The sequence below is a fragment of the Lathamus discolor genome, chromosome 6 (assembly GCF_037157495.1).
Source record: "Lathamus discolor isolate bLatDis1 chromosome 6, bLatDis1.hap1, whole genome shotgun sequence".
In the NCBI taxonomy this organism is placed as follows: Eukaryota; Metazoa; Chordata; class Aves; order Psittaciformes; family Psittacidae; genus Lathamus; species Lathamus discolor.
The window spans coordinates 16,831,362-16,858,137 of NC_088889.1; the positions used below are offsets into that span (position 1 = coordinate 16,831,362).

Below are 26,776 nucleotides of genomic sequence, written 5' to 3' on the forward strand. Positions count from 1 at the left end.
CCACCTCTGCCAGCACATGTTGCATTTCCTCTCTAAATGCAGAGGTCAGTGCAGAAATTTCAGACTTGCATGTACATCTTTTCTATCACCTTGCATTTATTTGAGCAGCAGAAGACCAAAGCCAAGCTGCTTTAGTTGATTGACAGCATGTTTGCCCACACAGCTCATGGCTGCGCTCTCAAGAGATCACAGCTCAGCTAGAGCAGCTGATGCAGCCCTGGGGAGATGCCAGTTCAGCTCCTGACCCAGTACAGGTGCACGAGTACAGCACCCAAAGTCCTAAAGCTGTGGACATTTAGCAGTAGCCCTGCTTGAGCTGGGTTCACAAATCTCCATATACCAGGCACTTGTTCATACCCTCCCTCTGCTCTTCAAGCATCACTAAGAAGACACGGAAATCAGCACAGAGATCCCCGATCTCCATTGTGAGGTGCAGGCATTATCTTACACCCAGCCATCAAAAACCAGCAAAGTTGGATGCTAGTCCAGAAGGTAAGGGGAGCCAGGGGCTAATGTAACAGTGACAGCAAGGCGTACTGGGTGCAAAAGGTGAGGACAGCAGAGTGGCCTCACTGTCAAAGGCACAGCCATCAGTACCTGACAGAGATGCTTTTGTGACAGTGACCAGGTTCAGCTGAGAGTGCAGATCACTAGGCAAGTCCATGGCAATGTTGCAAGAAGCAGCAGGCACAGTCGTGCTGGTCAGCCATCAACTGCACTATCGCAAACCTGTCCCTGAGCCCAAATGGGCAAACCCTTAGGAAGCGGGATGTCCCCAGGACAATATCATTGACTAGGCCTATGAAAAACTCTTATTTGTCTACCTGAAAAATCAGATTAAAAAAACCCTAAATTATTTTTTACTTGGACAAGTGGAAATGAAAAAGAGTTTTATTGTTGCTTTGCTGCTGAACTCAAGAGTTTAACAAACATGGTCACTGTTACATGCTGGTTAACTTTTAAAAAGAATCACTGTTGATTAGTGAAGAACAATGGAGAATGTTTCAGTTGAAGGAACTCTACTTCCATGTCAAACACTCATGTCAAAATACTTCCCCTTCTTTGAAAAGAATAAAAAAAAAAAAAAAAAAAATGCTTCTTTGTTGAGCATTGACCTACTGCTAGTTTATTGCCCAGATTAAGTGCAACTCTAAGGAATCTAAGGAATAAAATTACCTAAAGCTTTTGTTTGTTTGTTTGGTTGGTTTTTTTTTAAAGGTGCCAGTTCTGGTTCAGACCATCTGTTTAAAAAGCAGCTGTTGTTATAATAAAGACAAGAAATAAGAGGCACAGTGGACATAGGACACCTTCCACCTAACTTCAGAGAGTGCTGGTGGGGGTATCCATCTGAGATTAAAGTAATTACGCTGAAGTCCCTTTATTTAATGGGGTGATGACACCTCCAAAGCACAATTCACCTGACTTGCTTTAGAAATCTACTTTAGGATGAGCTTAATCCCAATACAGAAGTGCCTTTTCTTCCCCTTTAACATTAAGGGGAATCAAAGGCACCATCTTAGAGGTGTCTGTCGTACCCACATCTACCTTTGGTTAAACAGATTCTAGCTATGGACAGTGAACTGTTAAAACCAACATCAGAACTAGGATGTTCTCAGTTTGGAAGTGGTTCAACAGGTACTGGAAGTGGAACACAAAATCTTACTAGTGTGTTACAGAGCACACAAGAGAGGCTTTTTTCCAATGTACCTGTCACCTTAGTGTAGGTAACACAGTGCTTTTATGGTAAGTCAGATCATCTTCACCCTCTCTAACGTTTGCTGGCACTGGATCATCTTCTTTACACAGGTATCACACTAACATATGGCTCAGACACTCTCAATCACACTGCTGCAACACAGCAAATGAGAGCAGAATTTCACTCGTCCCTACACTGACGAGACATTTATCTGTTCTTTCCGTTTAAACTACCCAAGGGCAGTGAATTTAACAGCACTGCCAGTGTGCCAAAACAGTCCCGATCAGGCCCTCAGGTGTCCTTTGGTGCCTGAAAAAACACAAAACCCCATTAAAGCCTTGAACAAAACTATGTATGCGAACAACTTTGCAGAGCAGATAGATGCATCTAAAAACAGATCTGCAGAGCAACTGCAGGACACATAAAGCCAGCACGAATAGAGGTAATATGCATTAATCTTGCTGAATGACGCTTTGGAAAGCTCCAAAAATCTAAAAGGATTGAGACTCATTTAATTCTCAAAATTTAAGTATTTCCATCATGAATTACTTTGACTAAAAACCTTGTAATTCACTCACTTTCAAACAGGTATTTTACTCTTTCCCTACTTTACTTCAGAAGTCAGCAATTCATAAGTGGAAGACTGTAACCACACAGTCTATTTTCTTCCTAATTAAAGAGTCCTGTTAGGACATGCGAAGTAGTTGCTGGATTTTCCTTTTAATTCCAGACCTGTCACTTACTTGAAAAGTAACTGTAGCAAATAAAAATGAGCAAGTCTTATAACAGTCCTGCAAAGCTTTCATGTGAGAAAAAGAAAAACCCACTATGCTGCATTTTGAGGGGCCATGCATGTGTGTTAATAGTTGTGGCTGTTCAGCCTAAAGAGAAGGCGTGAAGACCTCATAGCAGCCTTCCAGTATCTGAAAGAAGCCTGCAAGGATGCAATAGAGGGACTCTCCATCAGGGACTGTAGCAACAGGAAAAAGGGTAATGCATTCTAACTGAAACAAGTTCAGGTTAGATGTAAGGAAGAAGTTCTTCACTGTGAGAGTGGTGAGGCACTGGTACAGGTTGCCCAAAGAAGTGATAAATACTCCCATCTCTGGCAGTGCTCAAGGCCAGACTGGATAGAGCCTTGGGTGACATGGTCTAGGGTGAGGCACCCCTGCCCACGGCAGAGGGATTGGAACTAGATTATTTTAAGGTCCTTTCCAACCCTATTCTATGAATCTCTCATTCTGTAGAGCTTACCATCAAGCACAGCCCCAGAACCCTTTCCACAGCCCACACCCTCACAGACGCAGTATTTGTGCGTTACACAAGAGATTTACTGGCATCTTTGCACAGAGGAAAGCTCCCAGAGGGAATGGACTCTATCAAAGAGGAAGTGCAGGCACTTTCCAAGTAGTAACATTGTGGCTGCAGCCAGTGAGAGGAGAAAGCAGGGAGAAAGTCATCTTTGTCACTACTGTAGTCGTCAACGGCTGCTATCTCAAAACCATCGAGAAGAGAATGCTGCTGCTCTTGGCAGAGGTCCACTGCACGAAGTTCTTCCTTTCCTTGCAGTGTCCTGCACCGTGTCCTTCATTTCCCTCCTGCATGAGGTGGTCCTCATCTGTCCTCAGCTGTGAACACTGCAAACACAGCTCTGTGTATGAAGACCACCTTCAATGCCCTAGAAGAGCTGTGTTGTAAGCTGATGTTATAGCTCCGCAAACTCATGCATTGCCTGCTCATGGGCAGCCAGATCCTGCGCCAGATGCTGGAAGAGGCTGAATGGCTTGCCTTTTTGCAAGGCTGGGGGCAAGACGATCTCCCCAGGAATCTTCTCATTCCCAAAGAAGTGGCTGGCTTCAGCCCACGGAGGGGCTCCAGTCACATGAGCTGGCAGCAGAGAGGGTCATCTTCCTGGGGACTCCAGCAATCAAAGGTGCTGCCCACCGTGATGGCTGGTCCCAGCTCCAGGAAGAAACCCTTTGGCAAAAAACTAGACCATTGGCAAGCAACTAGACCATTGGCAAGCAACAAGGAGGTTTTCCACCAATGCCTCCACTAACTCGCTCTGGTTTCACAGTTTGTCCACTGACCGTTTGCTGTGCATTGTAACATATATGTCCAAATCTGTCGCCTCAGCAGCATCTTTTTCTTCACTGTCTTCCTCCTCTTTGCTGCTGCTGCCCACCTCATGGTCCCTTTTTCTAAGCCACCAGCAGAGCCCGACAATCAGGAGGAGCAGAATGCCACTGATTACCCAGAACTGCCAGGTTCACAAGGCAGCAAAGAGCAGGGCTCTCCAGGTCACATGATCCTGCTCCTTGCTCCTCTGCTCCTGGATTTTCTGCTCCAGCTCTTGCAGCATCAGAGCCATCTCCTCCATAAGCATCTCTGAAAGCTGCTGCATGCGGTCATGCGTGGCTTCATCCAGATCATCACCGACCATGAGCATGTTCGAGAATATGCTTTGCAGAACTCAGAGTAAGAGCTTTGTGAGAGCCATGGCCTGCAGGAGAAAGAAGGAATTCAGTGGGGCTGGGAGGGAGGGAAGGAGGAAGGGAGCTGGTGGCGGGGGGAGCAGGGACAGGAGCCACAGAGAGCTGGGGACAGGCAGGAGAGGGAACGAGGCAGCTGGGAGGCAGCCAGACCTGCGTTTAGGCCTGGTGGCAGCAGCAGCGTGCCCTGTGAGCCTCCATGATAGAGGGTGGGCATGCACCCCCAGGGGACCATGTTTCTGCCTTGGCCTTTGTCCAGCCCAGCCTCCCCCCTGCGTTTGTACTCACCAATGGCCCAGGCATACAGGGATGCTGGAAAGGACCTCCTCATCAGGGACTATAGCAATAGGACAAGTGGTAGTGCATTCAAACTAAAACAGAGGAAGTTCAGGTTAGATACAAGGTAGAAGTTCTTTGCTTTGGGGTGGTGAGGCACTGGAAGAGGTTGCTCAAAAAAGCAGTAAATGTTCCATCCCTGGCAGTGTGAAGGGTGAGGGTGAACAGAGCCTTGGGCAACATGGTCTAGTGTGAGGCATTCCTGCCCACAACAGCTGGGTTAGAACTGGATGATCTTAATGTCCTGTCCAACCCAAATCATTCTGTGATTCCATGATTATTGCTGAGGCATCTACTAGCGTGTTTTTAAAGCAGAGATTATTTAATGCACAGCAGGAGAGATTCCTTTGGACTTCTTTCAGCCTTGTCAAGTTTCTGCTGTTATCAATTGCACAACACAGTCTAAGGCCTGCCTTTGCCTATTCAGATGAGGAACCACGACTCATTGCTTTTGAAAGCAAGAGCAGCAACTCCTGCGCTCTTCTCCGACCTGCAAGTGTCACCAGAACACTGCTGGCATTGTCCTTGTGGGCAGCACCTCTGTCCGCCTGGGTATGGGGTTGATCAAAGCGCAAACACCGATGAGAGCGTCTGCTGGGGTGTGAGTGAGGGCAGGAGAGGCAGCAAAGGGAGGCGTTCGAAGGCAACGGTGCTGCTGCCGTAGTGTTCATAGATTCAGCTGGTGAAACCTGCGTCCACCAGCTCCGGGGCGCACAGCCTGTGGCAGCACCGGGGCTGCGGCCTAGGCCGGGCGGAACCCAAGGCCCAAGCCAGACCCCAGTGCAGCCTCACCCGGGCAGGCGGCGAGCCCCGCAGCACCCCCAGGAGCGGATGCCGCCGAGCCGGCCGAACCGGGCGGCCGCACGCTGACCACGAGCGCTGCCAGCCCCACGTTCCGCCCGCGGACTCCGCGCGGTCCCTCCGCCGTCGCTAGGCCTCGCCGCCAAGGGAGGAAGTGTCGTAACAGCTGACAGGAAACTTGGCCGCGTGTTACGGCAGCGGCGGCCGCGCTTGGCGGCCGCTGGATGAGCGGAGAGTGGGAGCCGCGGCGCTGAGGAGACGCGGGGGTGAGTGGCCGTGGTGGCAGGGGGGGAGGTCGCGGGGCGGCGGGTGGTCGCCCGGGGCTCATGAGGGACTGGGGAAAGGCCTCTGCAGCGGTGGCGGGGGGAGTGGGGCAGCAGGAAGAGGCGGCAGCTGGGCGGCGAGGCGGGGCCCGGGCACCGTTTCTGCCTTTGTTCGCGCCCCCCCACTCCACCCCCCCAACCCCCGTCTCGACCGTGGCCCTTGAGGCCGCCGCTTTCTCTTCTCGCCCCCGTCTCGTCTGACGCCCTCCTCCTCGGTGAGTTTGTGTCGGTCTCTCCCGTAGGATATGGCCGAGGTACCGCCGGGGCCTAGCAGCGTACTCTCCCCGCAGGGGGACACGCTCTCCCCCTTCCCCGGAGGAGGAGGAGGAGGGGGGACTGCTTCCTCCTCCTCCTCTTACACCTTTTCTGCTACCGCCGCCGCCTGTACCGGGGCCCAGGACGAGGAGGCCGAAGAGGAGGAGGAAGAGGAGGGACCCGCGGGCGGACTGGAGCAACAGCGAGGAGGAGGAGGAGGCAGCGACGGAGGCAAGGGGGGGCAGCAGCACCGCCACCACCATCATCATCCCCCGCACCACAACCACCAGCTCAACGGCCTTATCAGCCCCGAGCTGCGGCATCTGCGGGCTTCCCTCAAGGGCAAGATCCTCAGCTCGGAGGCAGGGGTAGCTCCCGAGGGGCTAGAGAACAAGCGAGCCAGCAAAACAATGGGCTCTGGACAGCAGCAGCAGTCATCACCCCCCACCACAGCACCGTGCTCATCCTCCCTTACCAACCACCTCCCTCCTCAGGGAAGGACTGCACCCTCTCCTCCTCCTTCTCCTCCAGCAGCAGCAGCAGCAGCAAGAGAGGACAGTAGCCAGCCTGCTGCCACAACTACGACTGCTGCTAAGACTGCAGCCGACAGTGGACTAGCAGAAGGAACTGGCTTGGAGGAGGAAGAGCAGGAGGAGGGGAATAAAGGAGGGGAGCAGGAGGAGTCCCTGCTGCTACTCTCCGGGTCCTTAGCAGCAGCTTGTAGTTTGAAAGGCTCGGGAACGGACTCTCAGCCCGAGGAGGACATAACGATACGATACGTCCAATATGAGTCAGAGCTGCAGATGCCCGATATCATGAGACTGATCACCAAAGATCTGTCTGAACCCTACTCCATTTATACATATAGGTATTTTATCCACAACTGGCCACAACTTTGCTTTTTGGTAAGTGCCAGAGGGGGAAGGGAGGGAAGGAATTGGGAGTGGTTTGGGGCTGGGTGGGAGAGGAGTGAAAGGTTGACAATTGTGGAAATGCTTTTAATTATCTTTTTGTGGGTAAGGCCAAGCTTTTTTTGACCTACTGAAGTTCCTTTGTGACTTGTGCATGTATAAGTAAAGCATGCACCTGAAGTTCCTAAGTTGTTAATATATGTTTTAGGTGGTGGTGAAAGGATTTGAGCACAGGGTTAGGATCCAGGAATTCAAGGCTTCTAATCTTGGTTTTGACATTGACTTTTGTGACCTTTGGTATCTCATTTTATCATTGTCTCAGTTCTGAGGTGTGTATTTAAAAAAGAAAGTACTTGGTCTACTAGTGTCTTATAGTGCCTAGTAAATCTTGCACAGTGGTTCTAAAACAGACTTGAGTATGGCTAATATAAATGCTTAGTAATACATGGAGAGACATTGTGAAAGGTTTTGTAGGCTTTTTGATCTGTGAGGTTACTTTCTAAAGAGACAAGTACAACTGTATTGCTTCTTACAGGTGTGATAGTGTATGTAGCATTCAGAAATTCTTGTGCTGCTTACATTGTCTTGCTGTACTAACAATGTATTTAGTTTTATATTCTTCCTGTTGCACTATTGTAAAGACTGATCTGGCTGTCACCCTGTCTTCCTAAATATTTAACAAATCTATGGAAGATCTCGTGTCTCAGTTCAAAAGCATGCTTTCAGGATGATAATCCATCCAGAGGTATATAAAACTGAGTATGAATTGACCTGAGGAGTACACATGCACAGTGGGAGCTTAGCTGTGTTTGATTTATTCATAGAAAAATGTAGGTCTGCAAAACAGAACATTTATGGGAGTGTGTGACACTTACTTGCTATGGTAAATGATGAATTCTTCTCTCTTGATGTTTTAATCAAGGCTGGACACCTTGCTGAAAGGTATGATTTAGCCAGAACCAAGACACCCTTCAATTCAGGAGTATCTCTGTGAAATTTTAATAGGATATGAATATAGGAGGTGAGGCTAATGGAATCCATCTGGCCTTAAACTTCCTGAACGTTCTTGGTTTAGGGTTTGGTATAATTTATAGTGGGATTTCTATGATTAATGGGAGGATTTTCAGAAATATGCCTCTTAAAACCCTGAAGAGGGAATACAGTAGGATTATAGTAAGTTGAGCAAAGCATTACCTCCTGGAACAAAATGGGAGTACAAAAATATTTGCAAACATTGTTTGATGCAAAGTCATGTTTGCCATTATAAGGATGCAGATCAGAGCAGAGTGGTATTTTTTAAGCATAGAGCTATGTGTGACTGATTTACCTCTATTGAAAATAAATGCTTGTGAGCATTTGTTCATACTTTCCTCATCAAATGTGTTGCTGGTAAAGTCAAGGTAATGTATACAGTTAGATCACAATGCATTTGTTTAGATATTAAATCTTTAGGGGGTTTTTGGTCAGGGAGTAACTTGAGAATTTTGTAAGGAAACTGCAATGTCAACTTATTTGACAGAGCAGTATATCAGAAGTGCATTCAAAGAATAAGATGTCACTCAAGGACAAGAAGGTATCTTTAAGCTTATTTTGTAGTGACATTTTCTCTTAGTTTGGTTTGGTTTTTTTGTTATTGTTGTTTTTTTGTTGGTTTTTTTTATAAACTTGATGAATCAACAAAGCTTAACTTGAACTCTGTATTTGCCTTTTTTTTTTTTTAAGGGTAGAACAATGTACAGTACATACAACTGTAGAGAAGAGTATGTGGCTATGAATGACTAAAGCTAGCCGATTGTTATTACTTAATTTGAAGGTCTTGCCGTACATTGAGTCAAATTTGATGGACTTTTGTGACTGGTTTTGGTATTTTTAAGGTTTGTTTTTTAGAGATTGTCTTGAAGACTTTCTGTTCTATAAAATTTAATTATTCCTGCTGCTAATGGATTCCTGAACTACTACTGTTTAATAAGTCTCTTTAAAATATTTATCTTCCATCAGGGACTGCATATTCCAATTAGCAAGAACAGTGGCAGGATACTGAGCAGAAGCATAGTGCCTGGTCTCACAGAATCATTTTTCTTTAGTGCCTTGTGTCCTCAAACCCTTCTGGTTCTAGGTTTTGATTGCTTTTTGGGAGAGGGGTTACATTGCAATTCGATTGCTTTTGAAAAATATATCTGTAGGGATCCAACTAATTCCTTTACTGAATTTCACCATCACCATTTTTAAAATCCTCCAGTGTATGCTCACATCTTTTCACTGCACTGTCATGGGCTCCTTTCACCTTCTCAGCATGTGAGGGGAAAATGCTAACACCCTTTAAATTGAAGATGGGATGTGTAATTTCTGTAAATGATCACCAGTTGTTCCTTGCTGGCATTTATTCACTAAGCCTCTTAAACACCATAATTTTCCTATCTAGCATTTTGCCCACCTGACAATACAGAGCTGTTGTCTGGAGGCATTATGAACATTATTCCTGGCAATGATTATCTCATGGGTTTGAAACTTGCTGAGTTTTGGCTTGCCTTCTCAAGGTGCACTATTGCTAGAGCAATGGAAAGGGCTGCTTGCTTTTTGTTCAACTACCTCTTGAATTCCTCTGATTTGGGAAGTTAACGTAGCCCTCCCACAACTGACACATATTTATGAGTGTGTGTATGTATATATTTTAGGGTCAGGTTTTTGTTCATTTAGGGCTCCAAATAAATTCCTAGCAGGATGTCACAGTTAATGCAAGATACCAGAATGCACAACTGGAGGGAAGGCACAGTACCAGCCCTTACTTGTTAGTTACTACCGTGTTCTGCTGTATCAAACTGCTTCCTAACTGTGCACTTGAAGAAGTTCATATTCACTTTAAAAGTGCCTGCAGATACTAGGAATCTTCAAAACCTGTTCATTTTAACATCAAATTCATCCAAACTGTCTTCCTGACTTTAGGGTAACAAGTTCGAATACTTGATGGTCAGTTCTGATGTGTTACACTGCAGCATTACTGACTGAGCTGTTGCAAGGTAAAAACCTTATTTGTAAACTGCAACTGTCTGCTTAAACTCCGGTTTCACCTGTCTTTGGAAAAGCAGGCTTGTGCTGTGTGCTATGTGTGGGCACCCTATAAGTGCCTGGTTTTTACTTATTCTCTGGAGCTCCGTCAGCCCAGTTTTTCTTGTATGCTAACCACTCTTCTGTCAAAAAATGATCCAGGAAAAGGGGATGTTTTGTTTTACATGAAGTGTTTTTAAGCCTCACTACAACTTTGTCCCCATATGGATTGTGAACACTTTTTAAAAATTGTAGCTTCCTTTTAAAGTGCTTTTGTGGCTTCTAATCCTGTCAGCATTGAAGTTCTGAAACTTCCATTTAGAACTGATACCTTACCTGTTTCAGAAAATTGTTTTCAAAATACTTCAGCATGGGAGAGGTGAGCTTAGGAAACCTTGCTCTGTGCCCAAGTTTGGGTAAGACAGGACGTAGTAAAAGCAGAGTTCTGGCTGAGTGTTATAACCTTTTGTGTCATTCACAGTGCTACACCACTTGACTACCTTTTAAGAAAAAAGTCTGTGCTTCTGGGTTCTTAACTTTGCCACTAGCTATAGCAGCATTTATAATTTAAGCTTTCACAAGTTTTAAAATAACCTATTCATACCATATAAGTGGTTTTAGATGTGTTATAATCCTAAATGACTGCAGTTAACATCTTGTTTTATACTAATGCTTTTTTTTTTTTTTATTGGATTTTCTGCAAGAGTAAGTATACTTCATGTTGAAATTAAGACTTGTAAGGCATTGCCCCTGTTTTTCAGTTGAGGAAAACTTGGGACAGAAAAGTTGAACCAGAAAAATTAGGAAACTGAGAAGTCTTCCTAGCCTCATACAGACATAGGAAGAAATTCTATAACATCCGTTCTCAGTTTGTAAACTCTCTGTATTCCAGTTTCCTCTCAAGAGTGATTGTGGTTTCAGACACAGGCTTGCTGTGCTGCTTCTCACTGTCAGCAGCTTTGTGAAAACTTAAGCCATTGCAGTATGAGTGTTGAGTACATATGAGTATTGAGTACGTAATAACAGCTAGTGTAGTTTTCTGGCAATGCCCTAACATGGGAAGGAATTACTCGTGTCCAGTTTCATAGAGTGGAAACAGAGAAACTTAGTGATTTGCTCAGTATTCTAAAGAGCTCTGACTGAAGTGCCAGACTTTAGGTTAAAACCATTAGCCTAAATGTATCCTCTAATGGCATTCAGTAATATGATCACTAAATGTAAGCCAAAGGATTCATACAGAGCTGTTTCTGTGATACTTTGGGATGGATATTGGTGCATCTGTGAAAGAGAAGCTGTGTTGCAGTAGTGCAGGTTCTACTGCATTTGAATTGCAAAATATTTCCCTTTCAGGAGCGAGTTGATTGTTTCAATATTCTTCAAGTGGGAACAAATGTCACAGGGTCTGGGTATTCAATGCATACTCAGACTGTGGCTGACAGACTTAATGCCATCTTTGCTAATTAAATTAATGCCAGTTGTTTAATTTTGTGAAAAGCGCTGTTCTTGCTGATTTGCTGACATTTCTGTGCTAAGTTTTCTGGTAATGGTTGCCATAGAAAGATACTAAAATCTAGTTTGTGTTAAGTATTTAAATTTACCCATAAGAACAAAGTTGATGCAAATATTGGGTTTGAATTCATATATTTTAATCCTGCTAATGACCTACGATTGAAGTAAATCTTCTAGTACTCCATGGGGTTTATAATACATAATAGTAACTTGGGCTGGATTCTGTTTGTAGGAACTTGTATGTTTAGAAGTTTAGTTTTAGAAGTTTAGAAGTACTGTCATATACCTGAAATGAAAATTTGGCCCACAATTGTCTTTTCACAAATGGTGCTGTGTGGGAATTATGTTTTTCTTTTTCCTTTCAACTCTATTTCAGTAGGTTTTTTGGTTTTGTTCTTATTTACACAGTTTAACCTTTTCCAGGGAATTAAATTACAAGCATTGCAGAGAAGTTGTGGGCCCAGAGAAGCTGTGGCTGCCTCATCCCTGGCAGAGTTCAAGGCCAGGCTGGATGGGGCTTTGAGCAACCTGGTCTAGTGGAAGGTGTGCTTGCCCATGGCAGGGGGTTGGAACTAGATGAGCTTTAGGGTCCCTTCCAACCCAAACTATTTGATGATTTTAGTTTAATTTCCAGTATTGGATGAGGTTGGAGAGATGGAGAAAGAAGATGAAAGGCAATACAATGCCTCAAATTGAGGTGGAAATTCAACACTCCCTCTGTAAGCGGAACAACTTAGATTAACTGGCAGACTTACCTTCCTAAAGACAGAGTAACACATTTAAGTATCTGGAGAACCGGTAACAGTCATGCTTCGCTTAGCTCTCTGGCAGCAGGGTAAAACCACTGGGTATTTGCTTCTTTGAACATAAACAATTCTCTGCTGTCTAGCTTTCTAATTACATGATTCATGAACATAGCTTTTCAGAAAAGTGCCCTAAAGAAGAAAGAACACAGATACACAATGTCTAGAATGCCACTATACTTGAAGTGTGTAAAAAATATATCTTAAAAATATTCCTTATGGCTGTTACGACCAACTTGCACGTGTTCACTGCAGGGCAAAGCATAACTACAACGTGCTAGTTTGTGGTGTGCCTTTTTTTTTTTTTGGTTTTTTTTTTTTTGGGTTTTTTTTTTTTTTTTCAGTGAGGTCTAAGATTACATCTAGGTACTCTGCATAATTATAGCAATGTTATGAAGAGTCTTTCTGATGACACTCTTTATTTAACTCACTGTTTTTCTCAGGTCTGAGCTGAGATACAAAACTTGCCTTCAGCTGACACTTTACCTGCGCAATTTTAGTATAAATACAGCTTTTCTTTTCTATGGAATAAACTGTTGTAGAATAAATGAAAGACTGTTCAGAGGCTGTATTTCAGTCTATTTAGATCACACTACAGCTTTTGTTCATTGTTTTAAAAAAAATACTTGTTTAGACTGTTCGGGATTCTTCTTGGATACCACTAAAAATGTGGTTTCCTGCCAAATAAAAACTTAGCAATAATTATATTTGACTGATGAGCTTAAAGTATATTGGAAGTGGTGTTAAAATCATGCTGTATCATAGCTTCGGAACTGCGGCTTGCATGTTTGGGGTGCTTCATTTCACCTTTGGTACAGCTTCTGGCTGGCAGCTAACCATGTTAATAACTCACCATTCAGGTAGAGATGCCAGAATATATTATTCTTCTTGGAATGAAAAAACTGTGTATCCACAGTATAATCTGCACGAATGAGTCTTCTGTCTGTAGAGCCTTAGCCTACAAGGTGTGTACAAAAAGGTTCCGGTGGCTGGAGGCTTACAGAGTGTAAACCATAGATTTTGGAGAAGCAAGTGCTGGGTTCACAGGTGGGCTGCACTGAGGTCTGGCAGTGCAGGTTCTGGTAGGTTCTTTCCCTTTGATGTGTGTTACTGTTGTAAATTTGGATTATTCAGAAGTGCCTGTGCTAGCACATGCTTGTGCCAATCATGTGCTGTAGCCCTGGTTTAGTTGCTACTCTTGAGGATCTATCTAGAGTATCTATCCCCCCTGCAGATAGAGGTCTGTCAAAATATGTGGATCCATTTATACACCTATACTTACAATCATGAGTTTCCTTTTTATTTCTGTCTATCTTTCCTGACTAATAGTAATTCATTCTCCCCTTGGATGCTGTCCTACTCTGCAGCATTATTCAGTTTTAGTGCTGCAGGTTATAATGTCATTAATCTGATTCTGCCTAACCCTTCAGTTAACATATGACTCAGTTTTTCTTACACTTTTTCTATAATATATTTCATGGTAAAAGTTTGGTGAACACAGTGGTTGTGCAAGTGGTTTGGTACGTGTTTATTTTTCCTTAGTGTTTCAGAATGACTACATCTCCTTGACCATGCTTTTTGTAACAATACTATTGGGGTTAACTGTCAGTACATAGCTCTTAAAGAAGGAAATCTCTGAACAGTTAAAATGTGTGACATTAACTCTGTGCTTTTTTGTTTGTTCTTTGGGTGTCATATGACTGAAAATGACAATTTCTGAAGATTAAATGCAGCAACATTTTTCTGTGATCCTTTGTGGCCTTGACATTAAAACCAGACAAAAATTAAGCATTTTATCTACTACAGCCCTTGTAGATGAAAATTTAGGAATGGACTTTTCTTCCTCTGCAGCAGCCCATGTGAAAGGATGATTTATGCCTTAACTTGGTATTTTTATTTCCTCCCCCTTCTTTCCTATCACATGTGTTTTTGCCAGTAAACTTTGTGGATTAATAATGTGGTTTTCTTCGGGACAATTTATTGGATGTTAATTGACTTGTAACTTTATTTAAATATAATAAAGAAATAAGAGTCCCTTAACCTTATTTTTACTTTTGGACATGTTTTTAAAATTTATTTAGTAATTTATTTTTTTTTTATTGCTTTATGCAAATGTTGTGTGTGGCTGTTTCACTTAAAATGAACTGGTTTACTACTTTTGGTAGCACTGTAGATCACAAACTGAGAATGCATACATGTATGTTTGTCTTTAAGGCCATGGTAGGTGAGGAGTGTGTAGGTGCCATCGTCTGCAAGCTGGATATGCACAAAAAGATGTTCCGCAGAGGTTATATAGCCATGTTAGCAGTGGATTCCAAATACAGAAGAAAAGGAATTGGTAAGAATAGCCTTTTTTGTTACTTCTTACTTAAATCCTGTAGTTGGGATAAATGCAGCTGTCATAAAGGTTTACACAGAACTGAACTTCTAGATGTGGTGGGTTTTGTTATCCCTGCCTTACTTGACCACAGTGGCTCCCCAGTGGCTTTTTTTATTTTATTAAAATAACCTAAAATGCTGTATGAGATTTACGTGTGCAATACAATGAAGCTTAAACAGAAAGGCGGTTAGCAGCCCCTTACCTCTGTCTGTTACCACTGTCAAATAACAAGTGGGAATTGCTTTGCATTTTGTTGTGTGCCTTCATCACTGTATTTTTATGTTGTGCTCAGTCTATCTTTTTTCAGTGAACTTATCCCCTGGCTTTCCCTTATCAATTATGCATATATTGCCCATTGGGGAGCATGTATGTAGCTCACTGTTGTATTAATAAGTGAAGAAAAATAGTTGTGTATTGCTAGTTGAATGACTGGAACAGAGACCTGCTTTGTTGGGAAATTCCATGATAAAAGAAAACGCTTTTGGTAGGGAGTTTGCCTTTCCTCATTAATCAGTTTTGCCCTGATGAAGGGATTTTCATTCTAACACCAGCTATCCTAGTTGATTTAATTAAAGATCTGTTCTTATGGAACTTATTTTTTTGTGTGTGTGTTGGTTATTGAGAAACTACATTTTGTAACTTTTTTTTTTAATTTAAAATGTAGACGTCTGCTTCAAAGCTTAGAAATGTGTTTCACCACTCATTCACTCTGAACAGCTCATACTTTTGTGATTAAAGACAGAAAATTACTTGCAATGGAAAAATATGGTGAGGCATTGCAGAATGGTACTGTTGTGTTTGTTCTCTTCAAACTACCCCCCCCCCCGATAAAACTCCAAGAAACATGAAGCACTGCATGTTACCATGACTGTTCAAGCATGTGTGGATTGTTTTGTTGCAATTCAAAAGCCATTGTTAGTTTCTATAGCGGAGCAGAGGGAAGAGGATGCTGAGAAATCACTGTCCTTTCGTTTTAGCTGAATCATGAAGGAGCCTGCCATAATTTAATTGCAGGTGCTTGGATTCATAAGTAAATAGGAACTAATACTGTCATTATAAAAATCTCTGCAAGATTTTCTCCTCGTTTTAGTTAGTTCATTATTTTAGAATTACAAAAATAAACTTTAAAGTCTTGCTTAGTTTAGCATTCTGTATGTTGACTTTTTCCTACATTTGCTACCTTGCTGTTTCTCCATGTATGCTATTAATCTGAAGATTTGTTATAAATGTAGTACAGTGTTGTCATACATTTAATGAAAATCTTAATTAATTAAGGTTCTGAGAATATTTTACAACATTCTCTAGATTCCTTGGTGTGTTTTTTTTTTCCTTAGCCGCCTTATAAAAGTGAGATTTATGCATTTTTATGCAATTTCATTGAACACCATTTTTTTTCGTCTAATAACTTTGAAATCAACTTACAATTTCACCCTAATTCTACAGACAGGGATATTACATTTGTAGGACTGTTGTGAAATAGATAAAAAATAATGATAAAGAATTTAATGCTTGACTGAGGGGAAGGGATGGGCTTCAACCATACTATTGGATACTAGCAAATCCAAATGGGAGTGAGCCACAAGAAAAGTGGTTTCAAAAGCTCTTACTAATAGAAGTATTTGGTTTAGTAAGAGGAAATTCCCTTGGATGTTGAATGTCCTTCAAGTACATACCAGCAGATTTTGACTTTAAATGCAACGAAAAGGAATGAATCACATCTTGGAAGGCTATATATAACACCATGTTAAACATAGAAGCCTGTTTCTAATATTCTTGTGTTAGAAAAGTCTTGCGCTTAAGCTGAGTCTCTGGGTAACTTTATGGATTATTTTAATGTTCAAACTTGAAACTGCAACTTCTTTCTTTCTCTCTTTCCTCCCTGATTTCCCCAGGTATCATGTCATGTAGATAGCGCACATTAGTCATATGTAAACTAGCATCTTTTGCACTGCAACTCTTGCACTTACTGAAATCTATATTTCAGGTACAAACTTGGTTAAGAAAGCTATTTATGCTATGGTTGAAGGAGATTGTGATGAGGTAAGATTTTATAATCAAGAACTTTCATAATGTAAATGGTTTGCATTCTCCTATATGCGGATTAAATTCACAGGTTTTACTTCTACAGGACTTTTTTAGGTGAGAAATGGGTTGCTAAGAAGCTCTTTCATTTATGATAAAAGGAAAAATAACTCCAAAAAGGCATATGGCACAAATGGGAGAAGTTTTTTCTAAATTTGTCATAAGTGCTTAAATTCAGTGTTTCAGGTTTTGTTTTACTTTGTGATGCTGCCTCAACCTTTGGTTGCAAGCACATTTCCCTCCAAGGACTCTAGTCTAGGGTGCTAATGACCAGTGTAACTTAACCTGTTGTGTGTAGTATTTCCATACTTTCAGAGTACACAAAGATACTGGAATGGTACATGCCATAGTATTGCGGAATGTGCTTTTATCACAGCAACTCATCAGACTGTTCTGACAGTGCATAACTATGTTACGTTGCACTAACAGAACTGTATAATGATTCAGAACTTCAGTGAAAACTTGGAAGGAAAGTAACTGAATCACTGTCAGACTTTCTTTGTACTATGTATTGTTACTCTTTCCTTTTAGCAGATTACAGTCCCTACTGTTCAGGGCTTGCTTTATTTGGGTTTGATTATTTTTTTTTTTTTTTTAACTTGTCTGTTTGAGGGGTGTTGTTTGCTTTTTTTTGTTATTTTTTGTTTGTTTGTTGTTTATTTTTTTATGAGGTGGTTGTTTGGGGTTTTTTGTTACTGTTACATATATAAAACTGTAAAAACCAGCTAACTGTCTTTATATGCTGTGTTTAACCTGTGAGGAATGCTCCTTACATCCATCCTCCTTAGACTGTCTGTCCTTCTTACCCAGTTACCTGCCCCTTTAACTTTCATCTCGTTGGTACAATGCATTTGTGACTTGTTCCTGATATATGAGTGCTGTGTCATTTCAGTGTGTCATGATTAATCATTCTTTGATCTCTCTGTTACATTGTTTCAGCTTCTCCCTCAATTGTCCTATTTCGGTGTGGCAAAGTTTCTTGTGTAAAATTGCAGGTTTTGTCACAGGATTTTTGGCACATACTCCTTATTTTTCTGCTTTGTTGTTACACCTCTTGCAGCACCCCTGCATGTGCTCTCACTTCATTGTTTGAGATACATATTCTTCTTTTCAAATTTCTTCATGCCTGTGCTTACTGGTGTCTTTCTATATTTTAATCTCTCTCTCCGCCCCACCCCCCCACCTCCCCCCCCGCCAGTTTTTGTTGTACTAGGGCAATATAGTGTAATCTGATAGTTCTGCAATTCTTTAAGTTCTTTGCTTTGGCTTGTTGCTTCTGTCATCATATGCAATATGCTTTGCTCTAATCTGGTTTACTACTTGCTGCACTGAACTAATAAAGTGTTGTGGGATTTTTTTGGGTTTGTTTTTTTGGGGGGGTTTAGGTTCTTACCCCACCCCCCAAACGTTTCACTATGGTCTTGAATTAATTTGCCATTGCTAGAGTATTAGTGATTTAAAATATTAAAGAAATAATTGAGGAATAGTATCACACTGTTCACGCTGCAGCTGGAGAATTGAAATGTAATTGCCTACTGTTGTTAGAGTAGTGCCAGAACCAGCTATTTCTATCCAAGCTACCAAAGTTGCAATAATTACCATATGATTTATGAATGTATATGTACTACTCGCATAACTTAATTTCTGAATTGGACTAACAGGTATGCACATAGTGATCGCTCCTGCATCTTTTTCTACAGCTGTAGTATTAGTCCAAGAGCCCTTCTTACTGTTTTTTATCTTTGGAAAAATTAAATAAATGTCATAAGGATTGCAGGCTAGTCTGCAGTGAGACCTCGTTAACTCTTAGTCACAGATTTTCATCTATAGTTCTGTATAAATGCTTTGTACTAAGTGCAGAGGGCATTTTTCAGACACTCTTGCTGTCCCTCTTTCATCAGAGGTGCTACAATTCAAGCTCCTTAAAGTGTGTGCTGGATGGGTATAGGCATGTTTCAAAGTCTGTGTAACTGTATTTGTGGGATGATGATTCCAAACTAATTATGCCTTTCTTCTTGGGGGCTTTTGCATCAGCTGAGTCTGGTGCTGGCACAGCATTTTGAAATGGGAGCCCATTACACCCAGGCAACATGGAGCACAAGCGGAGTATTTTTCCAGCTTTCTGCAACAGTTAGCAGAAGCATACCCTCATTGATTTTATATAGTTTTGCTGTTTTTGTATACAGCTTCTCTACAGCCAAACAGCCAATGTTTTCATGCTTTCTTTTTATTGCCACCAAATGTAGGCTTCTTCCAGATATACATGGTAGAAAATAATGATGTTGCTTACTTGGTACCACGTAGTGGATTGCTGAATTTTCAGTCATGACCAGAATCTGAAAAATTGAACTAGCCAGCTATAAAAAGTCTGGCTCTGTCTGTTTGGTTCTGCCCAACAGAGCCAAAACATTTGCTTCACCAGATTTTACAAGTTGCTGGGAGAAGAGTTTCTGGCTGTCCAGTTGATGCCTAGAGCTGATCAAACATGAAATAGTGCATCACAGCAATATGTCTTTGTGAGGTGTGTAAATAGTTTGTCTCTGCTGCTATTAAGATAGTTTTCTACATCACTTAATGCACTCAGAAACATGATGAAAATAAAAAGATGCTGCTACTTGATAGAAGATGACCTGGAATTAAACAAAAAAAAAAAAGTTTGCTGCTTTTTGAAACTTTCATGGAATTGGACTAAAAACATGAATATGCAGCTGTGGGTATCATAAAAATTTCCAGAGGCTGCTTGGAGACTATTTTCTTCAATCTAAGTATGGAATAGGTGCAGTAAATGTATGTAATAATTTGTGGTATATAATCTGATAAGCACTTTGTTCGATGTGTTACTTTTCAGAGTACCATAGATTGGACATTTTGAGGTATCAACATTAAGTCCTGAAAAATAAAGGATTTATACACCACCATAGATGAAAATCTAGAAAATTCACTACCTATGTGCTGGCATTTCAGTGTATGCTGCAATATTTTAATGGTTTAGGATATATTTTTTTCCTGTAAACTATTTTTGTGGGAATGAACTAAGACAAGCTGTGTAACAAGTGATTTGCAGTGCAAGCTTCCGTGGTTAGCCAGCTGCCAAAGAGATAGTTTATGCTATATGCCACCCTTCAAAGACAAGAGGCGTTATCCTTCCTTGCAGGTTGTTTCCCAGCTTGAGGAAGCTGGGGTAAGTGAAAAAGTGAATTGGCTGGAATGGAATTTGCATGGAGGGGAGGAGCTGGCCATGGCTTACATTAGAATAGAAACAAGGGAAGTGATCTGATGCTGGGGGGATGGGGTATGTTTGAACTAGAAATAACCTTCAAGCCTGAAGAAAGTACTCAACAGCATGCTTTGAGCTGGAGTCTCTGGGGTATAACATTAGAAAACTTGGGGTGTCTTTGCTTTTTTTTTTTTTTTTTTTTTTTTTTTAACTGTGGCTTTCTCAGGTATTTGTTGTTAATGAGTTCTTGTATTTGGGGTACTGAACTGGAGGTTTTTAAGATTATAATGACCTGAATTTCCAATAAGTCACAAGGGTGAAGAATATCTTTATGGGCTGGTCGCATGGAAAATATGAACTACAGAAATAGATCAGGTGAAGGTGAATAGTTTTGCTCTCATGTATTTTTCCTATAGTTTTGCAAGTTGGATTCAGGCTGGGTTTTGTACATTTGCTTAGTTTTTACTGAGAAGCAGTTTGTAAAAATTGTAGTATTTAAGACCTTCACATGAAACTATTCCATACCTTAATCTCAATTAGAAAGGAGGAGTTACTCATTCAGGTTTTCTATCTGCAGCAAATGACTGCTTAAAGTTCATTCACTTTGTATTATTGAAATAACGTACCATGTAACTGGTAACTAAAACAAGAATCTATAAAGTTGAACTTTTGAGAGCTATTTTAAGCAAAAATATAGAATGTGGAAAGGAATTGCAACTTCTCATGAGAATTTCCACTGAAATACCAGAGTGGTTTCAAGTAGGTTTGTTTTGTTCGGGTTTTTTTGACCACCCCTGTAGGTGTATCATTTTAATTCAGTACCACACTAGTAAAAATTACATGTGTATTTCAATATAATTCTATTTAAGTTGAGATAAAATGTTATGTTTATGAAATTTAAGACTTAAGAGAAAGTAACAGCCTTCAGAAAGTTGCGACTTGTGCAGAAAACACAGTTAAACCCAGTCAGGCTTTTGCTGTTCTCCAGGGGAGGATATGATTGTGTTGTTAGAGGATTTAATGGGCATATATGTACAACAAAATAGACCCTATGAGACCAGAAATAAATACAATAATTGAGGGTCTGGAGCTTGATTGAAGATCTTGTGCAGGTAGAGATGCATCCTTTACAAAATGAAGCTAGTGAAATTTGGATAAAATGTGACTGTTTCCTTTTTAGATACTAGAAACATGTCTTTAGACCTTTGAGATAAAAGCAGTATGTTGAGATCAGGGAATTACTTTTCATTCTCCTAAGTCTTCCTTAGAAATACCAGAGGAAATCTTTTGCATTTGCTTTTAAGACAAGCATTGACTCAGGTAGTAGGATTCCAGCAAACCTGAATTTCAACATTTAACCACTCCCTTAAATTCAATGATCTGCAGTTTTGGAAGTTTTTTAGCATTGCAAAGTATTTGAGTTTGCAGTCGGATGTAGACTTGTTATATCGCTCTGACAGGTTGCTAAACTTTTATGAGAGTGAATGCCATTTGTAGCTAAGAGTTCAAATAATAGTCTCCTGCACTGTAGATTTACATGGGTCAGATTTCCTCTTTGGCGTAGTGCTTTGTTTTAATTTGAATTAAGTTGTACAATGTACATAATTGTGTAGGAAATAGGACTTTTCAGGAAAAATGCTGCACTTCCATAATTTGTTATAAATTGTTACCCATTTTAATGGATTAAGGATGTTAAGAGTAGTCGATCAAGTGACAAGACTTGATGGTAGTATTCTGTGAAGGGCCAGAGAAAGAAATTCAATCCCTAATTCTTGCCATAAGACTAAGAATTGAATTAGGTTGTCATAAGTGTGCAGGTACAACGGAGTGTCCTGCTGTAACTTGAGAACTGTGACTATTAATATTTTAGTGTGTGACTCTTAGTTCCTTTTCAGAAAATGAACTACTTCTAAGTCTTATGTTGTTCATTGGGTTGTTAACTCCAGGTTTACTATTCTTTCAACATTCTTACACTGAGAAGTGCAGGGATAATTATATATTGGGATGTGGTTAGAGTGGCTTGAAACTTGAGTAATGCTCAAATATATACATTAAATGGATTTTAAATCTTATTGAAGGTCACCAGTCTAACTGCTCACTGCCTCCCTCTTTTACATTGGCTTAGCCACTCCTCAGACTGCAGAAAACAAACCTGATGAGAAGAAAAAGGAAAGATTTTCTACCAGGTAGCTTGAAGTACTCAGCAATGAGCTTAGTGAGATGGCCAGATAGGTGAGGGGGAATGGAAGTGTGTACCTGAAGGTAGCAGGGCCACAGAGTCCATGAAGTAGATTGACTTAAATTGCTCTACAAATACACACTAATATTTTGCTCCTGGTTTTAGGAGTGTGTGTGGAGGGATGTCAACCAGTTTTACTCCTTCTAATTGAAAGAGAAGTTTGTCCTGGGTTGTAAGATGGGATAGATAACTTTTTTTGGAGTCAGGGAGTCTTACATATGTAGTCCTAACTACACAGAGTGGTTATCTCTGTGTAAAAATAGTTGTTAGGTGACTTAAAACCAGCAGTAATCGCTGGTTTGTTGCAGAAGTTGCTTAGGCTGTGTTTTCATTGTATGTTCTTTCTGCAGTGTCCATCAGCTCTTAATACCTGAATGTACATTGTCATGGGACTGTATGTAGTCTAGTCAGCTTATTAGTTCAGCTTGGGTTCTTGCACAACCATGATTTGTCTTTAATAGCAGAATCATTAAGTAATTGCATTGGACAACAACGAAGAGGCAAGACAAGGTTTTGTCATTTGGAGTGGGTACGCAGCTTACCAGTTAACAGCAGAGCTCTGTTCAGTGCACGTGGAGAAAAGAGGGGAAAACAATTCAGAGGAACATAGCTCCGCAGTTTTGTAATTAACTTCTTGTTAACACCAGTGTAGGTGTTGTGCCTGTACTTGAGACTTCTGGGACAATTTTGAATCTTTACTTAATTTGGGCTACCCTTATACTTGGGTTTGGTCTGAGCTATTTGTGACAGGTCTTCCTGCAACTGGGATCTTACCAGCACAGGGAGGGGAAAGATGAAAAAGCTGCTTTTTCTTCCTGGTGTTCGCTCTGATTTGGGTTTGGGATGCTTGTGTTGAGCACAACTATTTATTGCAAACGCTGGGTCTGACAGCTAGTCCTAGAATGCTGAAGCTTATATCTGGGTCTGTATCTATTGAATTAGAGGTCAAAGATATTAAATGACTAAACAAGATCTCATGTGCCAAGTTCTTGTGACATGTAAAGGTTTAATTTCTCGTTCAAAATTCAAAGTATGTTTTGACCCTAAAATGTTTGGTAGGTTGGTTTTGGTTTGGGATTTTTTGAGGGGAAGGTGTTGGGAGGTGGGGCTTATTGGTTGGTTGGGGTTTTTTTCCTTCGATATTAGTTAATGATTGAAATACTATTTACAGCAAAGAACTAAAATCTTGATACGAATGTGTAGTTGTTTACAGCTACAGTTGTTGATGCACTGCTATTTATTTTTTTTAAAATGTTGGAATGGAGAGGGGTTGCTTCAATAAGTTGATTCCACTCATAGCTATTAAGTGTACCCTTACATAAAAACCTTGAAATTAGTTGAGTAATTGTGTGATTGCAACTGCTTTCTAATATGATAACACATTTTTCTTCTTTCTTTTTTTTTTTTTCCTTCTCCCTCAAAGGTTGTATTGGAAACAGAAATCACAAATAAGTCTGCTTTGAAACTTTATGAAAATCTTGGTTTTGTGCGAGACAAGAGGCTGTTCAGATACTATTTAAATGGAGTTGATGCACTGCGTCTTAAACTATGGCTGCGTTAAAAGAAACCATCAAATCAAGAAACTGACGTCCCAACAGCGCAGGGTTGTCCTTTGCATGCAATGCAATTTGTACAAAATTGCTTTGCAGGTGGACTTAGTAATTTTCATACAGCTCTTAATCTGTCAGTGTCTCATTGAGTGTCGCACATATTTGTTGCACTTTGGCATGGCGCGTTTGTTCAGAATTAAAACCGATTGTTTCAGACTTCGAGTTCTTTTGGTACCAGCAAGATGTGCCAGTTGATAACCAAGAAATTTTCATTCATTTGCAAGTCTACTGACTGTATTACATACACAGTGAACGTTTTATCAAAGAACCTGTATGTGGAACACGACTTCTGGTTCCAGAAAAAAGCCAATGTAGATTGTAAAATTCTATAAGTATACTAACATTTCATACAAAAATTGCCATAGTTTTCTGGGAAAAGGCTTCAATTTTAGGTTTTATTTTTCAATATTGAATTTTCCATTCTTAAATATTGGTACCTCAGTGATTAGTGAATGAAAAAATGTATTGTAGGGTGGGGTGTGTGTTACAATGAGTAACAGTAACAATTAAATTGCGTCTGCCAGTGCCTGTATAGATAAGTATATTTGTCTTCACCTCTTAAGTTTGGAGTGCATGCTTTTATTCTTTTACTTTCTTCAATTGTCTTTGCAAGAAAATTTCTGCTTTTATTTAAATTCTGGATTTGATAATAAATTATTTCAGATTTTTATAATTTGGATACTTCTCCCAAATTAGGGTTTGAAAGACCCTTCTTTTCTTATAGCAAGAAGTGTAAGCTGTTTTGAAAACCTTGAGTAGCTGCTAAAAGAGAACCTGATGTCACCAGTAAATCTCTGCTGGTCTTGGATGCACTTTTTTCATTAAAAGAGTGAGGGACTTTTGAAAGAATATATAGAAAATTAATGTAAATTGGTATGATTTTATTTAATCAAAATTATTGCTAGAAGCTCAGAAAAACAGCTGGTTTAAGATAGTTGGAACAATTTTCAGATTCAGAGTGCTTTGCTTCACTGTTCTAAAATGCTTCACTCTTGGTCTTGGAAATAAATTTCAAGGTGTATTGTATGCATTTTTAGCTGCTCTAATTTTCTCTAAACTTTCATGAGCTAAATTATTGGGGGATTTTCACCCTCTAAAATCAAAGCAGAGGGGAAGGACTTCTCTCTCCCTCTTTCTCACATTTGCTCTGTTTTTCTCTATTTTTCTCTTTTCCTTTCTGAATTTGGGCTTACATAGGTTTTACCTACACTCATCAATATTTTCAGTAATTACAGTGTCTAGGCTTACTTGTTCAGTGTAATTATACAGCCCAGTTCTATGAATCAGTTGGGTTTTTTTCACTTCTGAAAGAAAAAAAAGGTATTAATTGACATGTGGAAACACCTATGTAACCTGTGAAAAGGATGAACTCTCAGTGAATCTGCTTTTCTGTAGCTGAGCGTACTTTTCAGATTTGCCTTACTACACTTTTTTTTAATTATTATTATTTTTGAGGTTTGGTTTGAGTCATGGGGTTTTTTGCTAATTACTGTACACTTAAAACCAACAGAACCCCTACCTCCAGTAACATTTGGAAAAGAGCCCTGTGCAGGAAAACTTGCTTTAGAGGGACGCCTTATTTTGCACAGACCAATCGCACATGGTGATGGACATTTCTTACCACGTACAAATCATGAGTTGTATTTGAAAATAAAAGATTTTTAATGGAAATTGGCCCTTCTGAGTTTCTGCTTGCAGACACCATTTATGCTTTTGAGGGGGCTTGTATTCTTCAGTAAAGAAAACATGTTTAAAATGGTGCCCAAGAGAAAATAAACTGGAGACTGCTATTCACAGAACATGTTGAGTTCAGCATAAAACCTGTATGTTGCCACTGCCGACTTGTGATGTGCTAAAACCTTTTGTTCATCTCATCCCGATCTCCAGGTTTGCCAGTTTTTCTGGGTGGCTTTTCAGGAGGTTTTGTTCATAGTTCAGACTTAATTGTCAGTAATGTTAAATCAGTTGAAACAGACTTCTGTTCGCCATGTTCCAGGTGGAACCATGACTGCTCTGGCTTGCTTGATCTAAGGGGGGCAGATCAGGGAGGTTTCTTACCTTGTTAACAGCTGTTGGAATTGTATCGCACATTGCAAAGAAGGCAAGCTTGTGTGTCTGCTGATGTTTAAAAACTGAAAAGCCAGACAGGCAAGTTTTCTGTGGGTTAATATTTAAGCCGTGAATGTCTTCAGATTCAAAAGCTAACTTAAAAGTTAGCTGAAATCACTTTTCACAAAGGCATTGCCAAAATCATTGCTTCGAAGCAAACTTCAAATACAATTCTGTTTGTTTGTTGTAAGAAGTAATTGTCGCTGTGCATGTTTTGAAAATACTGCGCAAAATAGGTGCATGTTTCTTTTAAAAGAGCGCGTTACCTTAAAGGTTCTAATATTGCTGCTGTGTAACACAGTTCACAATGGGAGATTCTGAAGCTGTATGTGTTGGTTCATATTAAAAGAAACAGATTTGTTCTCTGTGTTGCTTGGGATTTGGATATCAAGTGGGAAGTTTTGAATTTGCAAAGAGATGAAAATAGGTCTTCAAAAGAAATCTAACAATGAAAAGTTGTTTCTTTTTTCTCATGTCTGTTGCTAAAACACAGTTCTCTCACCCTCACCTTTTGCATTGACAAATCTTTACTAAGGAGTCGATCACTTTTATATTTAAATTTGCCCAAAAGTCACTGTTGGCTGACATGTCAGTATGGATGTTTGTATTGTTTTTTAAGAAATGATCAGGTTCATCACCTTCAAGAAAGTAGGCATAACCTAATTGGCATTGCATAGTACATCACAAACTGTTTTTCAGGGCACTGCAAGACATCGCTAAAACTGAGTGCTATGTTACAAAAATTTCAGGTCTTGTGTAAACATTACAACCTATATTGGAGTTCAGGTATCAGGTGGGCATCTGAAAATATCAAGTGTATCTCAAAATACTGGACTGCTGTTTTGAGTGGATTATACTCTTCTATCCCTTTATCCTATTTGATGAGAACAAAAACAGTGGGGTTATGAAATGTACAAGCTGTCTAAATACAATGCAGTCAAATAAATGGTTGTTTATTTCCTTTTTAA

At 40.4% G+C, this 26,776-nt stretch overlaps 1 protein-coding gene and 1 long non-coding RNA gene across 3 annotated transcripts; one reads left to right on the forward strand and one right to left on the reverse strand.

Annotated features, from left to right (window-relative positions):
• Positions 1–873: 873 nt before the first annotated feature.
• On the reverse strand, positions 874–5,768 carry LOC136016149 (uncharacterized). Of its 2 annotated transcripts, XR_010613512.1 has the most exons (3): positions 5,317–5,762; positions 4,477–4,559; positions 874–4,199 (listed from the first exon to the last, which is right to left on the reverse strand). It is a non-coding gene; the product is annotated as an uncharacterized LOC136016149 (long non-coding RNA). The 2 variants fall into 2 exon arrangements; XR_010613511.1 differs by having other exon boundaries at positions 4,477–5,768.
• On the forward strand, positions 5,503–26,776 carry NAA30 (N-alpha-acetyltransferase 30, NatC catalytic subunit). Its single transcript, XM_065682878.1, has 5 exons — positions 5,503–5,591; positions 5,891–6,808; positions 14,386–14,509; positions 16,536–16,591; positions 23,513–26,776. The coding sequence occupies exons 2-5, from the start codon at positions 5,894–5,896 to the stop codon at positions 23,648–23,650; spliced, it is 1,233 nt and encodes a 410-aa protein (XP_065538950.1). The 5' UTR covers positions 5,503–5,591; positions 5,891–5,893; the 3' UTR covers positions 23,651–26,776.

What these genes read in the sequence shown, in the direction of transcription:
- NAA30 (XM_065682878.1), top strand. Translation starts at nt 5,894, where the DNA reads ATGGCCGAGGTACCGCCGGGGCCTAGCAGCGTACTCTCCCCGCAGGGG. An exon ending in GGCCACAACTTTGCTTTTTG is followed by an intron (nt 6,809 to 14,385) that starts GTAAGTGCCAGA and finishes TTTGTCTTTAAG; the next exon opens with GCCATGGTAGGTGAGGAGTG. An exon ending in ATACAGAAGAAAAGGAATTG is followed by an intron (nt 14,510 to 16,535) that starts GTAAGAATAGCC and finishes TCTATATTTCAG; the next exon opens with GTACAAACTTGGTTAAGAAA.